Consider the following 19,818-nt stretch of genomic DNA (forward strand, 5'->3'; position numbering starts at 1 on the left):
AGGAAAGGTATATACAAGGAACAACAGAAAAGTGGGAATAGATCTAGCACTTTATAACACAGTGCACAATAGCCCCAAATATGGCTGTGAAGAGGGAAAAAGACATGCCTGGGGCTATAGGAGTCTCATACCCTATGGGCTTAGCACATGGTAGCAGACAAAGAAACCAGGATCTGTGTGTCAGTCTCTCGACTTTGACCTACATGTGATCTACGCACCAGTAAAACAGGACCTGATGACTACCCTTGCCTCTCACCAATCCTATCAGCTGGTGAGGACAGTGGCAGCCCAGGGGGAAAGCATGTCATAGGGGTTCTCTTTCCAATAATCTCCCTCATAGACAGGACAGATAAGCTCCTGGCTGTTTTCTTCCATGAGTCAAGGCTCACGCATGAAGGAAAAGGAAGATCAATGCCTTCTTCTCAACGCTTCCAAAATTGTTTTTAACTGCCTGTTTTCTGGCTTATTTCTCCACAAGACTGGAAGCTCCTACTGGACTGATGTGTATAGCATGTGCTCAACAAATGTATGTTTTCTAAGTCAGTGCTCACTAAATATTTCTTTTAAAAAAAAAAAAAAACAAACACATCCATCACCTCACATTGTTACCTTGTGTGTTTGTGTGTGTGTGTTGGTGAGGACATTTAAAATTTACTTTCTTGGCAAACTGCAAGTATACAATTTATTATTAAAAACTGTAATCATCATCTCATACATCAGACCTGCAGCACCAGTTCATCTTCTAAGTGAAAGTTTGTACTCTTTGATCAACATTTCTCCATCTCCTCTACCACTTCCTCCCTCAAGCCCTTGGCACCCACCACTCAACCATCTATCTGGTTCTTTATGCTTGACTTTTTAAGGTTCCATATATAAGTGACACCACAAAAAGTTTGCCTTTCTGCACTGGGAAGACCCAGAGGAACTGGGTGGAGAGGGAGGTGGGAGGGGGGATGGGGATGGGGAATACATGTAAATCTATGGCTGATTCATCTCAATGTATGACAAAAACCACTACAATATTGTAAAGTAATTAGCCTCCAACTAATAAAAATAAATGGGAAAAAAAAAAGTTTGCCTTTCTGTATCTTTCTATGCTTATTTCATTTAACACAACATTCTCTAGGCTCACCTATGTTGCTACAAATGGCAGGACTAAATGCTTACTTCTTGTAGATAACTCATTATATTATTTAAGTGCAAACTACTGCTAAAAATGCTTCATAAAAATTTCCCTGACTATATATCTCCTTGAAATATTCTTTCCACTATAATATATATTACACATACACTCACACACATATATAAGTATAGTATATTTGCTTAACAAATTCATATTCTAGCATTAGAGTATCTGTCTTGAAAAGTTGGCATGAGTCCAACTTTTGCATGAATCATTATAAATTCTGAAATAATGGAATCTTAGTTGCAAAGACTTTAGTATAATGTCATCCTTTTCCAGCCCCACTATAAAGTAAACCAATTTGCATAGTTTCAGTAACAGCTCTATTTCAGATCCAGTGTTACAAGAGATGAATGTTTAATGAATGTGTTTTGTTTCAACATATAATTCCAATACAATAGAACCATATAATCGATAAATTAAACCAAGTTTTGAAAAGCTGTTTCCAAAAATAAATTATGCTTTTCAAGACTTTAATAAAAACAGACAAAAAATTATCCCTAGTTTTGAAACAATTTACACAAATCTGAAGAATTTGTTTTTCTAAACAGAAGTATGTGAAGTTGAAGTTGCTCAGTCATATCCAACTCTTTGTGATCCCATGGACTGTAGCCTACCAGGCTCCTCCATCCATGGGATTTTCCAGGCAAGAGTACTGGAGTGGGCTGCCATTTCCTTCTCCAGGGGATCTTCCCTACCCAGGGATCAAACCCAGGTCTCCAGCATTGCAGGCAGACACTTTACTGTCTGAGCTACCAGGGAAGCCCATGCAGAGGTATACACTTGCATAAAATAGCAAGAAATATTGCTATACATACCAGCGACTACAGCATCACTCTCATCTCTATTGTTAGTCTCAATAGCACCATAAGATTTCAGCAGCTCTTTCATATTTTCATCATCTGCTTCATCCAAAGCAGTCTTCTGCTTTTCGTCCTTTTGATTAGGGTTTGCTCCATGTTGTAGTAGAATCTCAGCTGCCTAGAAAGTATTTTTCCAAAGTTATCTCTACAGACACCTAAAATCGATCATTTCTACTTTCATTATAGGATAACACTATCAATATGAAAAGCTATCAAAAAATTTCTCAAACTCTGACCAAGAAAATTTCGATTAAATTTGATATGACAATTGTAAACTGATTCACTGTTTGGCCTGATCTGTCTTCACAGGAGAATCAAATACAATGATATGAAAGTACCAGATATGCTGCTTTCATTGTCTAAGAGCAGACTTATACAGACTGATGTGCAAAAGGATTTACTCTATCTCTTTTACACAGCCTTTTGTCCTCCCCTAAGCTGCTGGAAGATAGGGTACAGAAGGGAGTAAGGATCATTTCAGGATTATATTATATTGTATTATATTATACTATACTATACACTGTATTATAAACTGCCATTAGACAAAGTTGAATAAAGTTTTACGTAAACTATACTTCAGATACATTACTTGTTTAGGAGTTTTTATAAGTTAGCCTGGGAAACTAATGTCCATTCTAATACTCTCTATGCAAATATGTTTCCTAAATAGATGACTTGTATTCAAAGAATCTTAACAAGATAAAAAGAAACAGAAATAATCTACTTCAACCCCATCTTTTACAGAAGAGAAAACTGAGGTCAAAGATAAATGTTGTGACATTCTGGGGGCAAAAGTTTCTAATATAAATAATGCTTTCCTGAATAACTCAAACTTGTGTATTAGAATTAAATTTGTAATTCCTCAAAGTTAAAGACTGTAACTTATTAGTTGATAGTAAACGTCAATTAGTAAAAAACAGTCAATGATTCTATCTGCATAACACAAGCAACTCAAATCACTGAAAAGCCTTTTGATCAGGAAAAGATGGTCAGTATTTTGTTAAAGATATGTTATGTGCTAGTAGCCTTCCTCTTTCCACTTGTGTTCGAGTATGGAGAAGCATAAAAATTTAGAAGCCAATGTACCAGTAGAAATTATGACAGCTCCTTATTTGTTCTATCAGCCTAGAATTAGCCCAGCATGAAGGAAAATACATTTGTTTTAAGGTCAAGCATACAAAACTCACTCCTGCTACTTACTAGCTATGTCCTTGGGCAGGTTACTTACCATTTGAATCTCATTTTTCTCACCCACAAGGCTTAAATGTGAACTCACGTATAAAGTACTTCGCACATGGTGGGGTTTAAGGGAAAACAGTCCCCTAATTAGCTGTGTGTAAGCCCCAGCAACGGTCTGCCAGCCCTCCCTGCAGCATTCTGCCTCTTTACGTAGTTCCCTTACACACATTTGTAGATCAGCCAAAGAATTGAGGAAGTTCCCCCTTTATTATTTTTCTTTCACTTTTACAGTTAAATATTTTATTTTCAAGATGTCTCATTCTTTTCAGAATGAGTAATTTTGAAAACTAGGAAGTTCCCCCTTTAAATCACTGGAGAGGTTGCTCTATGCAGATACATTCTGTCTGGTATCTTGCCCTCAAAATTTTAGCTGTTGGAGCCTTTTAAACCCCATGTTCTGTCTTCTCAACCCTCTGAGATCAGAAGGCTATCTGTTTTCCTCCTACCTACACTACTGCCTGGAAACCCCCTCTAGCCGGTAAGGCGGGGCAATCCACAGGGCTCGGCTCATTAGCTTCTGTCCTCTCCTGCATGTTGTCTAAAATCTCAGAACTGTTATTTCACAAGTTTTGCTCACTTTCCTAGCTTTTAAGGTGGGAGGGGATATCTTATCCCTGCTATCCTATCTTGTACAAAAGTGAGTATCCATTCCCACCCATATTTTAGCTTTAAAAAAAAACTTTTCCTCTCATTCTCCTTTTCCTTATCTTTTAATACTCCACAGTTTATAAGGTAGAATACAAAACCACCTTGGAAGATAACTTAAAACAGAAACTAAGATTTTTTAAAAATATGCAAGTTGGAAAAGAAAGTAAGATGATGAACTCAACTTTGTACGTTGTCATGGAAGAGAGAAAATCAAGGATTAAATCCATAGGATATTATAGAATTGATACTTATTAGTTCTACAATTAGGCTTCCCAGGTGGCACAAGTGGTAAAGAATTTGCCTGCAACGTAGGAGACCTGGGATGGGAAGACCCCCTGGAGAAGGAAATGGCAACCCACTCCAGTACTCTTGCCTGGAGAATCCCATGGACAGAGGAGCAGGACAGGCTATAGTCCATAGGGTCACAAAGAGTTGGACACACCTGAAATGACTTAGCACACACACAGGTCTACAATAACATATATTTATATATCTTGCTCCCTTATCTTTCTAGATTATCTATCAATATCCTACCTCAAAAAAAAGAAACAGGGACAAAAGGGAGAAAGTGAATCAGAAATAAAAAGAACAAATGACAAACAAACTGTTACATGGAGGGAAAGTTAATGAAGATATAAGGAAAGATGATGGCCAATATATGTGTCAAAATAATTAAAATATCATTAAAAACACTACCTCCTTCATTTTAAATAGAATATTTCTCTTTAAAGTGAAGGCAATAGAGATATGGAAGGTTAATCCAAAAGCAAATTTTATCTGTATCACCACTAAGGTATCAAGAACACCAGTGATTCTCTAGAACAAGCAATAATAGCACAGTATGGTCCATGGGCCAAATCCTGTCTGCTACCTGACTTTGTAAATGAAGTTTTATTGGTGCACAGTCAAAACCAACTCATTTACAAACTGTCTAGGGTTGCTTTTGTAACAGAACAGCAGGTGAGTAGTTGCAATAGAGACTGTGTGGCCCAGAAAACCTAAATTACTGATTATCTAGCCCTTGCAGGAAATATTTACCAATCCTTGCTCTAGACCAGAGCTGTCCAACAGAGGTCTCTATGATGATGGAAATGTTCTAATCTGCATTGTCTAATACGGGAGCCACTTGTCGCATGTAGCTACTGAGTACTTCAAATGTGGCTAATGCAACTAAAGAACTGAATTTTTTTCTTTTTTTTTTTTTTTTTTACTTTTATTTGCATTTATTTTCTGCGGCATTTATTCCCGGGCCATAAGTTTTTGTTTCTTCAGTTTCTTCTGGGATATCTTTTTCTTCTGTGCAACCTCCTCTTCTGGTTTAGGAACAGTCTGTTCTTTTTCAGAAAGGATCATCTCAGTGTGGCGGGGAGAGCTCATGTAGGGGTTGATCCAACCCTGAGCTCTGTAAGTCCTGTGCCGCATCTTGGGGGCTTTGTTCACTTGGATGTGCTCAATGACCAGAGGATCTACATCTAAGCCCTTAAGTTCAGCATTACTCTCTGCATTTTTGAGCATATATAGTAAAAATTCAGCACTCTTTTTGGGTCACCGACCCTGCGTCCAGCCCCACTGTTTGGCCTGTGCACACCTACCAACTCCACCATTGTAATGACGGAATGGCACACATTGCTTCTTTAAAGTGACATCCTTCAGATACTTGGTGGCTTTTCGGATATGCATACCCTTTATGGCCTGGGCAGTCTCACAAGTGTTCTTAAAGTGAACACGAAGATTTGAACCTCTTGATTTGCATGATTTTGTGGGGTTTTCTGGGTCGAGTGAATAGAGCACCATTTTCAAGGGTCAGCTCAGGCCGCTTACCGGAAAAAAAAAAAGCTGAATTTTTCAATTTAATTGATTTTAGGTAATTTAAATAGTCATTATGTGGTTAGTGGCTATAGTACAGGACAGTGCAGCTCTAGATCAAACTCCTTATTTCAAGGGTAAAGTTATTTTTATCTTTTTCAAGCAGCAGAACTAGGCCTAGAATTTAAGTTCTCCAATATCCAGTTCTGTGTTTTGTCTGCTAAACCAAGTTCCCTTTCTGCTATTTCCTGTGGTTAATTTTCAGTTCATGACATTTATCTTTACAGAAGACCCTCAACGTCTGAGTAATCCTCTTCTCTCCCCCTTGAAGTTACCAAATTGCTATGAGAGAAGCTAGAGTCTTCAAAACAGGAAAATTCTCACTTATGAAGTGAAAGTCACTCAGTTGTGTCCGAATCTTTGCAACCCCATGGACTGTAGTCTGCCAGGCTCCTCTGTCCATGGAATTCTCCAGGCCAGAATACTGGCCAGAAAAATATACTACAAATTGATAACAAAGTCAAAATGTAAAGATGTAGGATTGACTGAAAAGAAAGTGAAAGTTGCTCGGTTATGCCCGATTCTTTGTGACCCCATAGACTATACAGTCCATGGAATTCTCCAGGCCAGAATACCGGAGTGGGTAGCTGTTCCCTTCTCCAGGGGATCTTCCCAACCCAGGGATTGAAACCAGGTCTCCTGCATTGCAAGTGGATTCTTTACCAGCTGAGCCACAAGGGAAGCCCAAGAATACTGGAATGGGTAGCCTATACCTTTTCCAGGGGATCTTTCTGACCTAGGAATTGAACCAGGGTCTCCTGCATTGCAGGCAGATTCCTTACCAACTGAGCTATCAGGGAAGCCCAGGATTTCCTGAAGTCATATATTAAAATAATATTGTAGAAATGCTTAAAGTACCTGTGAAGCAAAACTAATAAGGGATAAACTGAAAGATAAAACTGTTAACCTAAAAAAAGAAAAATCAGGATTTTAATATGGTGGTGGTAGTGGTTTAGTCGCTAAGTCATGTCTGACTCTTGTGACCCCATGGACTGTAGCCTGCCAGGTTTCTCTGTCCATAGGATTCTCCAGGCAAGAATGCTAGAGTGGGCTGCCATTTCCTTCTCCAGGCGATCTTCCCAACCCAGGAATTGAACCTGGGTTTCCTGCGTTGCAGGCAGATTCTCTACCAACTGAGCTACAGTTAGAAAGGGTTAAATTTATTATATAAAAATGTAAAGTGTAGTGTTGACTCTTTTGAAGATTTAATGTAGGTTATGATGAACTAGCAGTATTAAAAACACAAGACTTGTCTTTAAACTGGCTTCTCTAGATTACTTTGGAACATGGTGTTTTTAGCTGGAGACTGTAAAGCTAAAGCCAAGAAGAACTACATGATCACTATATTCTTATTCAGAAATTACCAAACTTTCTCTGGAACGAGCCAGACAGTAATTATTTTGTGTGTGTATGCCGTGGGGTCTCTGCCGTAACTACTCAGCTCTACTGACAGAGCACAAAAGCAGTCACAGACAACACGTAAACAAATGAGCGTGACTGTGTTCCAGTAAAGCTCTATCCATGTGCACTGAAATGTGAATTCCGTGAAACTTTCATGGAATATTCTGCCTTCCCCCACCTAGTCATTTAAGAATATAAAAATTACTCTCAGCTATCTGCTATTCCAAAACAGGCCAGAATTGCCCTGGGAGCTGTCTGCCAGCCCTTGCTCTAAAAGAGAAACGTACACAGTGATATGGATTAACAATTCTGAAAATGCTTTACATTTATATGAGTGTTGGACAAATAAGTAAATAAATTGTGGATAAAATAACCAGGTTTATCATTGTCAGAAAAGGAAGTTATAAAGAAACAAGATGGATAAAAGCTAGAATGAACTCTGTGAAGCTGGATTAGAGTCTGAGAAGGCAGTTTTAATTCAAGTTTATTTTAATATATACAGATAGATTAATTCAGAGATATAGATATGAGTATACATGTATTAGTATACTCACATATTTTCCTGTCTTTACCCTCTGAAAGGGCCTAGAAGGAGTGACAACCTGATAGCAATAAGCATAAAAAAACAAAAATCAGGATTTTAATATGTGTATTAATACAGGACCTAGGGCCAAAACTTGTGGCACATTTCAAATTTTTTGAAAAAAAGAACTTCCTTTAGACCATGATGCAAAAAGTCAACTGTGAGATAAAGTATGTGCTGTCATACTATTTTGCCAGAAAAGCTAGGCCAAGAAAACATACTTTATTTTGTCTCTGCTGAACCAGAAATCAATCAGTATGCATTTTAGTTAGAAACGAAATACACGACTATTCAGAGGAGTTAACACAGCAAGTCCAAGACTGCTATCTAGAGAGGCTGCATACATGGTTGGCCTGTAGCTAGCATGTGAGAACCGGGCTGGCAGTCCGTGTCCAGCAGTGATATAAAACCTTCCCTAATTGCTGTGACTCTCTGGGAGTCTGGAATCTTGGTAAGTGCTAGGTAGAGGGTGCCCACATGACCAGCCCTCAATATAAACCGTAAGCATTAAGTTTCTAATCAGCTTTCCTGGACAGAAGCTTTGTACTTAGGTCAGTACACTTTCACCGCTGAGGGAAAAGCAAACCGTCCGTGGCCTCTCGTGAAGAACAGTACACAGTAGAGCCTACACACGGGTATCTCCAGGCTCCACCTTCTCCTCTGATGATCCGACTATGTATCCTTACTATATTGCTGCAACAAACCGTACCCATGAATACCATACGCTGACCTCTGTAGCACCTTCTAAATCTCCAGGTACAGGGGTGATGTTGTGGGGGGTCCTTATTTCTATGTTGCATTTTTCAGGATAGTCTAAAAATCCTAGTTTTCCTACTATGAATTTTCTGCCCTTATTTAAGAGGTTTCACTTTAGATGACCTTTTCCCTGTACAAATAACCAGTAGGTTCACCACTTCAGTGGTTCTTCCTGTTTGTTTTCTTCCACTGCACAATCACATAACCTCAAGATTTTGTCAAGTCCTTTTTAATTTAAACATCTTTAAGGTCAAAGAGCTTCTTTGATCAAAAGAAGCCTCCCTGGATATTAGCCTACCCATCTGGTATTATTCTTAATTATTAGTTTATACCTTTTATCTCTGCAAATCACAAATTCAGTACTCTTCTTTCACATGACTATATTCAGGCTGAAAACAGTGGAGATATATTTTCACAAAATTAAATTAAAACTACCAGACTATTAAAAAATACCTAGAGACAGATAAAGTGGTATTAGTGAGAGATCCAAAATATTTTTTTACATGAATCTTGGTTTTATACTCTTGTTGTTGCTGATAATTTAACTACTTTTTAAAGCAAAAAATTATTCCTGAAATCTACACTATCTATACACATATCTTCTTATAAGGTTTGTCAAAAAAAAAAAAAAAGATAAGTTTAAAAATCTGAAGAATTTTAACATCTAGATTTGAAATTTAGTGTTATTCAAATAATTAACCTAGTAATTTTCCCCTGTTATTTTCACCACAGTTGTTTATTTAAAAAATGAGAAAAAAAATACAACAATCCCCAAAGAAACAAGCAACTTAAGCTTTTACCCATTTCTTTCAAACTTTAAACTCACTAAGAAATTTCTGAGTTTAAAAATTGTCTGGTTATCACATATATCATCACTATATATACTCTTTTATGTACAACAGCAAATCATTTAAGACAATTAAAATTAGAATGTATTACATTGATAGGCTGTGTTTACTCTTAGCCATTTCATTTTATTCTGATTTACATGAATTACACAATGAAGAGATAATGGAAACAGGATTCATTAGGAAATATATTGCTCTTCTAAACTATATGTAATATCATATACACTTGTACCTCTAAGCAGTTTTAAAAATTCTTTGTCTTAAGGAATCACTTTAATTAGCAATTTAAAATACCTTCACTGTCTTCATGCATTTTTTAAAGAAATAGGAACCTAATATGATGCACTATACCTTTAAATGGTTGTTTGCAACAGCATCATGTAAGGGTAGAATTCCATCTACATTTTCACAGTTAACATTAGCTCCAGCTTTTAACAACTCTACAATTACATCACTCCATCCCTTACTAGCTGCATTATGAAGTGGTGTCCAACCTAAAAAAGGAAAAAAGAGAAAACAAAAGAAGCTACTTACAAATCAATACTCAAGTAGTATCCTTATTATTAAGTTTATTTGCACTAATGGAATGGATATATATATTGATTCAAATGTATATACTAAGTACTGGACAGGAAATAATATTGAAAACAGGCTACTTTAACATCCTCTGAGCCCACAGCTGCCCTTGGACATGGCCCGGTCCACCAGAAGGCCCAGGACCCAGATCTTCCCACAGTGCACAGACACTAGACCCAGGACACCCAGGACTCTGCAGCCAGAGACCCTGGAGCCCAGTTCCACCCACCAATGGGTGGGGACCAGCCCCAGAAACCCCCGGGCCTAAGCCCTATCCATCAGCAAGCCAACTCTAGCCTTGGGAATAGCCTCAGCCACCAGCAGGTGGCCGCCAGCCCCTGGACAATTACAGCTCCACAGCCTGCTGTGACAGAAGTCAGTCTACCAACAAGCAGGCCAGCACCAGCCCTAGGACCAGCTGGGCTCAAGTTCTGCTCAGCAGCAGGCCAACATAAACTTTAGGTCCACTGAACCCCACAGCCACCTGTATCAAGAACTGGTCCCACTCATCAGCAGTCAAACACGAGCTGTGGAACCTGTGGGCCCTGTATCCAGTCCCCAAAACCTGGCTCTGCTCACCAGTGGGCTGGCAGTAGTCCCAAGAACCAGCTTCATCCACTGGAAGGCAGGAAACAGCCCTGGGATCTCCTATATCCAGACTCTGCCCATCAGTAAGCAAGCACTAGTCCTGGGGTCCCCTGGGGGTCAACAGCCCGCTGCCTTGTAACACAGCCCCCCAAACCAGGCCAGCAGCCCCCACACAAGCAGGGCAGCCAACCCAACTGGGGGCAAGCCAGCCCAGCAGACCACCCACAGCAGTCAGCCTGACACACAGGAGGACGCATGGAGCCCACATGGGGGCCAGGACACACAGCTCTGCTATCAGAGGGAAGTGAGCTCCTAGAAGCATGGACGTTTCCTCTAAGAGGCTACTTCTCCAAGGCTGGGAGATGTAACAAACCTATCAGACACACAGAAATAAAACTAGTTAGTTAGGCAAAATGAGGCAACAGAGGAATATGTTTAAAAGAAAGAAACAAGATAAAACTCCAGGAGAAGAACTAAGTGAAGTGGAGATAGGAAATCTATCTAAGAAAGAGTTCAAGGTAATGACTATAAGGATAGTCAAAGAACTTGGGAGAAGAATGGATAAACAGAGAAATTAGAAGTTTTTAACAAAGAGTTAGAAAACAAAGACCAACCAGGCAGAGATGAAGAACACAATAACTGAAATGACAAATGCACCAAGAGGAATTAACAATACAGTAAACGATATACAAGGACATATCAGCAAGCTGGATGACACAGCAGTGGAATTCAGAAAGTAAGGACAGTTTAAGAGCTCTCTGGAACAGTATCAAGTGTGCCAGTATTTTCATTATAGGAGTCTCAGATGAAGAAGAGAGAGAAAGGGACTGAAAATATATTTGAAGACATAATAGCTGAAAAGTCCCCTAACCTGGGAAAAGAAAGAGACATCCAGGCCCAGGAAACAAGATCAAGACAATCCCAAACAGGATCAACTTAAAGAGGACCACATTAAGACACACTGTGATTTAAATGGAAAAACTTAAAGACAGAGATTATAAAAAGCAGCAAGAGAAAAGCAACAAATAACATACTAGGGAACTTCCATAAGACTTTTGGCTAACTTTACAATAGAACTCTGCAGATCAGAAGGTAGTGGTACCATATATTTAAAGTGATGAAAGGGAAAAATGTACAACCAAAACTATTGTACCCAGCAAGGCTTTTATCAAATATGATGAAGATATCAAAAGCTGTATAGATAAGCAAGATCTAAAAGAGCTTAGCACCACCAAACCAGCTTTATGAGAAATGTGAAAGGGACTCCTCTAAGCAAAAAAAGAAAAGGCCACAACTAGAAACATGAATATTACGAAAGGAAAAAGTTAATCGGTAAAGGCAAATATACAGTAAAGATAGTAAGTCAACTGGGTACAAAATTAATAGGAAGTTTAAAAGACAAAAGAAATAAAATCATCTATAACCATAATAAGTAGTTAAGGAACACACAAAACAGATGAAAAATATGATACTAAAAACAGATACTGGAAACTCCTTACATAACTGGAGGAGTGGAGAGTAAATATGCAGGGTTGTTAAAATGTGTTTGAAACTAAGAGATCAGATGCAAGTTAAAACAATCATATTATATATATATATATATATATATATATATATATATACACACACACACACACAAACACACTCATGGTAACCATGAATGAAAAATCTATAACAGACATGCAAAAAAGAAAATGGAAACAAAACATAACATTAAAGATAATCATAAAATAACAAGAAAACAAAAGAAAAAAATGAATAAGAAAAGAATCACAAAAACAACTCCCAAACCATGAATAAAATGGCAATACAGTTCAGTTCAGTTCAGTCCTCAGTCGTGTCCAACTCTTTGCAACCCCATGAATCACAGCACACCAGGCCTCCCTGTCCATCACCAACTCCAGGAGTTTACTCAAACTCATGCCCATCGAGTCGGTGATGCCATCCAGCCATCTCATCCTCTGTTGTTCCCTTCTCCTCCTGCCCCCAATCCCTCCCAGCATCAAGGTCTTTTCCAATGAGTCAACTCTTCACATCAGGTGGCCAAAGTACTGGAGTTTCAGCTTCAGCATCAGTCCTTCCAAGGACTGATCTCCTTTAGGATGGACTGGTTGGATCTCCTTTCAATCCAAGGGACTCTCAAGAGTCTTCTCCAACACCACAGTTCAAAAGCATCAATTTTTCAGTGCTCAGCTTTCTTCACAGTCCAACTCTCACATCCATACATGACCACTGGAAAAACCATAGCCTTGACCAGACGGACCTTTGTTGGCAAAGTAATGTCTCTGCTTTTTAATATGCTATCCAGGTTGGTCATAACTTTCCTTCCAAGGAGTAGGCGTCTTTTAATTTCATGGCTGCAGTCACCATCTGCAGTGATTTTTGAGCCCAAAAAAATAAAGTCTGACACTGTTTCCACTGTCTCCCCATCTATTTCCCATGAGGTGATGGGACCAGATGTCATGATCTTAGTTTTCTGAATGTTAAGCTTTAAGTCAACCTTTTCACTCTCCTCTTTCACTTTTATCAAGAGGCTTTTTAGTCCCTCTTCACTTTCTGCCATAAGGGTGGTGTCATCTGCCTATCTGAGGTTATTGATATTTCTCCTGGCAATCTTGATTCCAGCTTGTGCTTCTTCCAGCCCAGCATTTCTCATGATGGACTCTGCATATAAGTTAAATAAACAGGGTGACAATATACAGCCTTGACGTACTCCTTTTCCTATTTGGAACCAGTCTGTTGGTCCATGTCCAGTTCTAACTGTTGCTTCCTGACCTGCATACAGGTTTCTCAAGAGGCAGGTCAGGTGGTCTGGTATTCCCATCTCTTTCAGAATTCTCCACAGTTTATTGTGATCCACACAGTTGAAGGCTTTAGCATAGTCAATAAAGTAGAAATAGATATTTTTCTGGAACTCTCTTGCTTTTTCATTGATCCAGCAGATATTGGCAATTTGATCTCTGGTTCCTCTGCCTTTTCTAAAACCAGCTTGAACATCTGGAAGTTCACGATTCACCTATTGCTGAAGCCTGGCTTGGAGAATTTTGAGCATTACTTTACTAGCGTGTGAGGTGAGTGCAATTGTGTGGTAGTTTGAGCATTCTTTGGGACTGCCTTTCTTAGGGATTGGAATGAAAACTGACCTTTTCCAGTCCTGTGGCCACTGCTGAGTTTTCCAAATTTGCTGGCATATTGAGTGCAGCACTTTCACAGCATCATCTTTCAGGATTTGAAATAGCTCAACTGGAATTCCATCACATCCACCAGTTTTGTTCGCAGTAATGCTTTCTAAGGCCCACTTGACTTCACATTCCAGGATGTCTGGCTCTAGGTGAGTGATCACCCCATTGTGATTATCTGGGTCATGAAAATCTTTTTTGCACAGTTCTTCTGTGTATTCTTGCCACCTCTTCTTAATCTCTTCTGCTTCTGTTAGGTCCATACCATTTCTGTCCTTTATCGAACCCATCTTTGCCTGAAATGTTCCCTTGATATCTCTAATTTTCTTGAAGAGATCTCCAGTCTTTCCCATTCTGTTTTTTCCTCTATTTCTTTGCATTGATCCCTGAGGAAGGCTTTCTTATCTCTCCTTGCTATTCTTTGGAACTCTGCATTCAAATGGGAATATCTTTCCTTTTCTCCTTTGCGTTTCGCTTCTCTTCTTTTCACAGCTATTTGTAAGGCCTCCTCAGACAACCATTTTGCCTTTTTGCATTTCTTGATCCCTGTCTCCTGTACAATGTCACGAACCTCCGTCCATAGTTCATCACATATCAACAATTACTTTAAAAGTAAATGGACTAAATGCTCCAATCAAAAGACAAAGTGTGACTGAATGGATATAAGAACAAGACCCATATATATATACTGCCTACAAGAGACTCACTTCAGATCTAAAGACACACACAGATTGAAAGGTAGGGGATGGAAAAAAAGGTATTCCATGCAAATGGAAACAGAAAGCAACCTGGAGTAGCAATATCTGTATTAGATGAAGTATTTTAAAACAAAAATTGTTATAAGAAACAAATAAGCACATCACATAATGACCAAGCAATCAATCCAAGAAGAAGGTATAACAATTTTAAATATATATGTATCCAATACAGGATCACCTAAATATATAAAGCAAATATTAACAGACATAAAGGGAAAAATCAACAGTAACACAATAATAGTAGGGGATTTTGACATCCCACTCTCATCAATGGACAGATCATCCAGAAAGAAAACCAATAAGGAAAAACTCATAAATGACACATTATACTACAGGGACTTAAACTGATATATATAGAACATTCCATCCCAAAGCAGCAGAATACACATTCTTTTCAAGTGCACATGGAACATTCTCCAGGATAGGTCACATGCTAGGCAACTAAACAAGTATCAGTAAATATAAGAACACTGAAATCATATTGAGTATCTTTTCATTCATGCTGAAATCACTATGAGACTAGAAGTCAACTACAAGAATAAAACTGAAAAAACACAAACATATGGAAGCTAAACAATATACTACTCAACAACCAATGGATCACTGAAGAAGTCAAAGAAAAAAACAACAAACACCTAGAGACAAATGAAAATGAGGACATAATGATCCAAAATCTATAGGATATAGCAATAGCAAGTTCTAAACTTCTATAGAAGAAAAATTTCAAACAAACAACCTGAACTTATCCCTAAAGGAACAAGAGAAAGAAGAACAAAAAATGTGAAAGGAGAAGGAAAGAAATCATAAAGTTCAGAGCAAAAATAAATTAAATAGAGGCTAAATAAATAGAAAAAAATATCAGTGAAACTAAGAGCTGATTCTTTAAAAAGATAAAATTGAAAACACTGTGGCCAGACATACCAAGGGAAAAAGAGAAAAGGCCCAAATGGAGAGGGAGGTGGGAGGGGGGATTGGGATGGGGAATACATGTAAATCCATGGCTAATTCATTTCAATGTATAACAAAAACTACTGTAATGATGTAAAGTAATTAGCCTCCAACTAATAAAAATTAAAAAAAAATTAAAATGTTACAATTAACAGCACAAAAATACAAAGGATCATAACAGATTACTACAAACAACTATATGCCAATAAAAAGGACAACTTATAAGAAAAGGAAAAATTCCTAGAAATGTACAATCTCCTAAGACCTAATCAGGAAGAAATACAAAATATGAACAGATCAATTACCAGTAATGAAATTAAATCAGTAATTAAAATTCCCAATGAAGTCCAGATGGCTTCACAGATGAATTCTACCAAACATTTAGGGAAGAATTAATACCTATCCTTCTCAAATTATTCCAAAAAATTGCAGAGGAAGAAACATTTCCAAATTCATTGTACACGGCCAGCATCTCCTTGACACCAAAATCAGAGAAAGATATCACACACACAAAAGAAAATTACAGGTCAATATCACTGATAGAACATACGTGCAAAAATCTTCAACAAAATTTTAGCAAATCAAATCCAACAATACATTAAAAGTATCATACACCATGATCAAGTGGGATTATACTAGGAATGCAAGGATTTTGCAATGTCTGCAAATCGATCAATGTGACATACCACATTAACAAAATGAACAATAAAAGTCATATGATCACACAGATGCAGAAAAAGCTTGTGATAAAATTCAACATCCATTTATGATCAAAACTCTCCAAAAAGTGGGCATAGGGGGAACATATCTCAGCAAAATAATAAAGGCCATATATGACAAACCTACAGCTAACATCATATTCAACAGTGAAAAGCTAAAAGCATTTCCTATAAGATTAGGAACAAGACAAGGATGCCCACTCTCACATTTATTCAACATATTATTAGAAGGCCTAGCCACAGCAATGAGAGAAGAAAAAGAAATAAAAGGAATCCAAACTGCAAAGGAAGAAGTAAAGCTGGCACTCTTTGCAGATGACATGATACTATACATAGAAAGATCCTAAAGCTACCACTGAAAAACTACTAGGGCTTATCAATAAATTCAGTTAAGCTGCAGGATACAAGGTTAATATACAGAAATCTGTTGCATTTCTACACACTAACAACAAATGATCAGAAAGCAAAATTAAGGAACTTTCTCATCTTCAACTGCATCAAAAAGAATAAATACCTTGTAATAAACCTACCTAAGGAGGTAAAAAATCTATACTCAGGAAATTATAAAATAGTGATGAAAAAAACTGAAGATTATACAAACAGTTGAAAAGATAAGATATACTGTATTAGAAAAATTAATAGTTAAAATGACCATACTACTCATGGTGATCTAAGATTCAATGTAAGTCCTATCAAAATACCAATGGAATTTTTCACAGGGGTAGAATAATTTTAAAACTTGTATGATAGCACAAAAGATCTTAACTAGGCAAAATAAACTTGAGAAGAAAGAACAGACTGGAGGAATCACATTCCCTGGCTTCAGATTATACTACAAAGCTACAGTAATCAAAATAGTCTCATATTTGAAAACGAGACACACAGATCAATGAAACCGAACAGACAGCCCAGAAATAAATCCACACTTACGTCAGTTAATCTGTGACAAAGGAGGCAAGAATAAACAATGGAGAGAGCACAGTTTCTTCAATAGTGGTACTGGGAAAAACTGAACAACTATATATTTAAAAAAAATGAAATCAGAATAGTGTTCACACTATATATAAACATAAAGTCAAAATGAGCCAAAGAACCAAATATATGACTGGAAGCCATAAAACTCATAGAAGAAAACATAGACAAAATGCTTTTTGACATAAATTATAGCAACATTGTTTTGAATCTGTCTCCTAAGACAAAGGAAACAAAATAAAAAAATAAACAAATGGAATCTAGTTGAACTTGAAAGCTTTTTCACAGCAAAGGAAGCCATTAACAAAAAGAAAAGAAAATCTACTGAATGGCAGAAAATATCTGCAAATGATATGACTGGTAAGGGGTTAATATCTAAAATAGATAAATAGCTTATAAAACTCAACATCAAAAACAAACAGGCCAATCAAAAAGTGGGCAAAAGACCTCAACTTTCCAAAAGATCTTTCCAAAGAAGACATACAGATGGACAGATATACAGATGAAAAGATGCTCAACACTGATAATCACCAAAACAATCCAAATCAAAGCCACAGTAAGATGTTATTCCACTTCGGTCAGAATGATTATCATCAAAAAGAACACAAACAGTGTTCACAAAAAGAACACCAACAAATAACAAACGTTGGTGAGGATATGTAAAAAAGAGAGCCCTTACACACTGTTGGTGGGCGTGTGAATCGGTGCACCCACTGCAGAAAAACAGTGGAGGTTTCTTAAAAAGCAGAACTCCCCACGATTCACCAATTCCACTGTTGGGTATATATCTGAGGAAAACAAAAACACTAATTCAAAAAGATACATGCACCCCAATGTACACAGCAACGTTATTTACAATAAGCAAACAAGTACTACTCAGCCATAAAAAGAATGAAATTTTGCCTTGTGCAAAAACATGGATGAACCTGGAGGGTATCATGCTTAGTGAAATAAGTCAGACAGAGAAAGATAAATACTCTATGTTATCCCTTATACATAGAATCTAAAAAATAAAAGAAACAAGTAAATACAACAAAACAAAAACAGATTCATGGATATGGACAATAAACTAGTGGTTACCAGGGGGGAGAGAGATGAAGAGTGGGGCAAGATAGGGTAAGGAATTAAAAGGTATAAACTACTATATATAAAATAAATAAGATCAAGGATATATTGTACAGTACAGGGAATACAGTCAATATTTTATAATAACTAAGTGGAATATAGTCTATCAATTTTGAATCACTATGTTGTACACTTGAAACTAATATATTATAAATCAAGTATATCTCAATAAAAACATAATCTTCATTTTTTAAAACAAATTAATCTCATCAAAAATATTTATTGATACAAGTGACAAAAGACTAACAGAACACAAGCTATCATGGGACTGAGTAAGTACTAATCATGTCAAATGGTTTCAAGTCAGACATTAAATTAGAGTAAGACCATCTGACCTTCCTATTTATATCTTGTATTGTCACATTTCTCTTTAAAAAGGCATGTGAACAATAAATCTGAGTTTTTCCCCTCTGGAATTTCTTACACAAGTTTTTTGTGTATGTGCTTGAGAAAAATGTTAGAAGATCAATTTAAAAATGGAGCTTTAAGATAAAAACAAGACCTGGAAGAACAAAAGGAATATTATCAAGAAATAAGGAAAGAAGGGACAGGGAAAGGAAATTTGGCATTCCCTATAAAGTTAGGTAATGATATTAAAGCCTCCAAGCAAAATGCCTAAATAAAGTTTCTTTACTGAAAAATGAATGAAAATAAATGAATGCTCCCAAAGGTATACTAAAAGCTGTTTCAATAGTTATTTTGGCATTTGGCAGGAACTAAGATAAACCATAAAATATTATATAAAGAATTTTCAAAGTGAGCATCTGTGTAGCAGTCAGGATCACCATGGGAGCGGGTGGGTGAAATGTATCTACTAGTGAGTTCAAATCACAGAGACATTCACAATGTAAACTCCAAACCTGCGTTGTCCTGTAGATTCACATCTGCTCCAGAGTCTATCAGAGCTTTCACCAGAGACAGACGCCCTCTTCTCGCAGCCACGTGAAGCCGGCTTTCCCCTGCAGCATTCCGCTTATCCATCCCAGATGTTTTCACTTCTGTAAAGTTGCCAAGCAAGACTGAGTTTTCTGCCAAGTGCTGACCACTATGAAGGATCTTAGAAAACACAAAGCAACTTCCTAAAAACATCCTAAAAAGAATGCACTACACAGAAAGTGAAAGTCGTTTCATCGTGTCCGACTGTTTGTGGCCCATGGACTGTAGCTCGCCAGGCTCCTCTGTCCATGGAATTCTCCAGGCCAGAATACTGGAGTGGGGTGCCATTCCCTTCTCCAGGGGATCTTCCCAACCCAGGGATTGAATCCACGTCTCCTGCACTGCAGGCGGATTCTTTACCATCTGAGCCACTAGGCAAGTCCCACACAGAAACATACCTCAATTAATATTATAACTGCTGTTGCTATTTTAAAACACAATTCGTAAAGAAATAATAGAGCATCTGAGCATATTAATTCATTCCAGCTGTTGTTCACTCTATCCTAAGCTTGACTGAAACAAATAAGACTTGCTTCATTTTTATACTCGTTTCACTCAGTAGTCCATAATTCGCTTTCCACATTTATTCTTATATCTCAATGAGTGTGTTTCTGATGACAAAAGATGTCA

At 37.5% G+C, this 19,818-nt stretch overlaps 1 protein-coding gene across 1 annotated transcript in view; it reads right to left on the reverse strand.

Annotated features, from left to right (window-relative positions):
- The window catches only part of ANKRD31 (ankyrin repeat domain 31), a 128,583-nt gene that overhangs the window by 36,074 nt on the left and 72,691 nt on the right, over positions 1 to 19,818 (reverse strand). The window contains exons 17-19 of the mRNA XM_020880914.2: positions 19,113 to 19,250; positions 9,739 to 9,881; positions 2,002 to 2,164 (exon numbers count right to left, since the gene is read on the reverse strand). Coding sequence (XP_020736573.2) covers positions 2,002 to 2,164; positions 9,739 to 9,881; positions 19,113 to 19,250 — 444 coding nt within the window. The remainder of the gene's footprint in view (positions 1 to 2,001; positions 2,165 to 9,738; positions 9,882 to 19,112; positions 19,251 to 19,818) is intronic.

The sequence above is a fragment of the Odocoileus virginianus genome, chromosome 6, assembly GCF_023699985.2.
Source record: "Odocoileus virginianus isolate 20LAN1187 ecotype Illinois chromosome 6, Ovbor_1.2, whole genome shotgun sequence".
Classification (NCBI taxonomy): domain Eukaryota; kingdom Metazoa; phylum Chordata; class Mammalia; order Artiodactyla; family Cervidae; genus Odocoileus; species Odocoileus virginianus.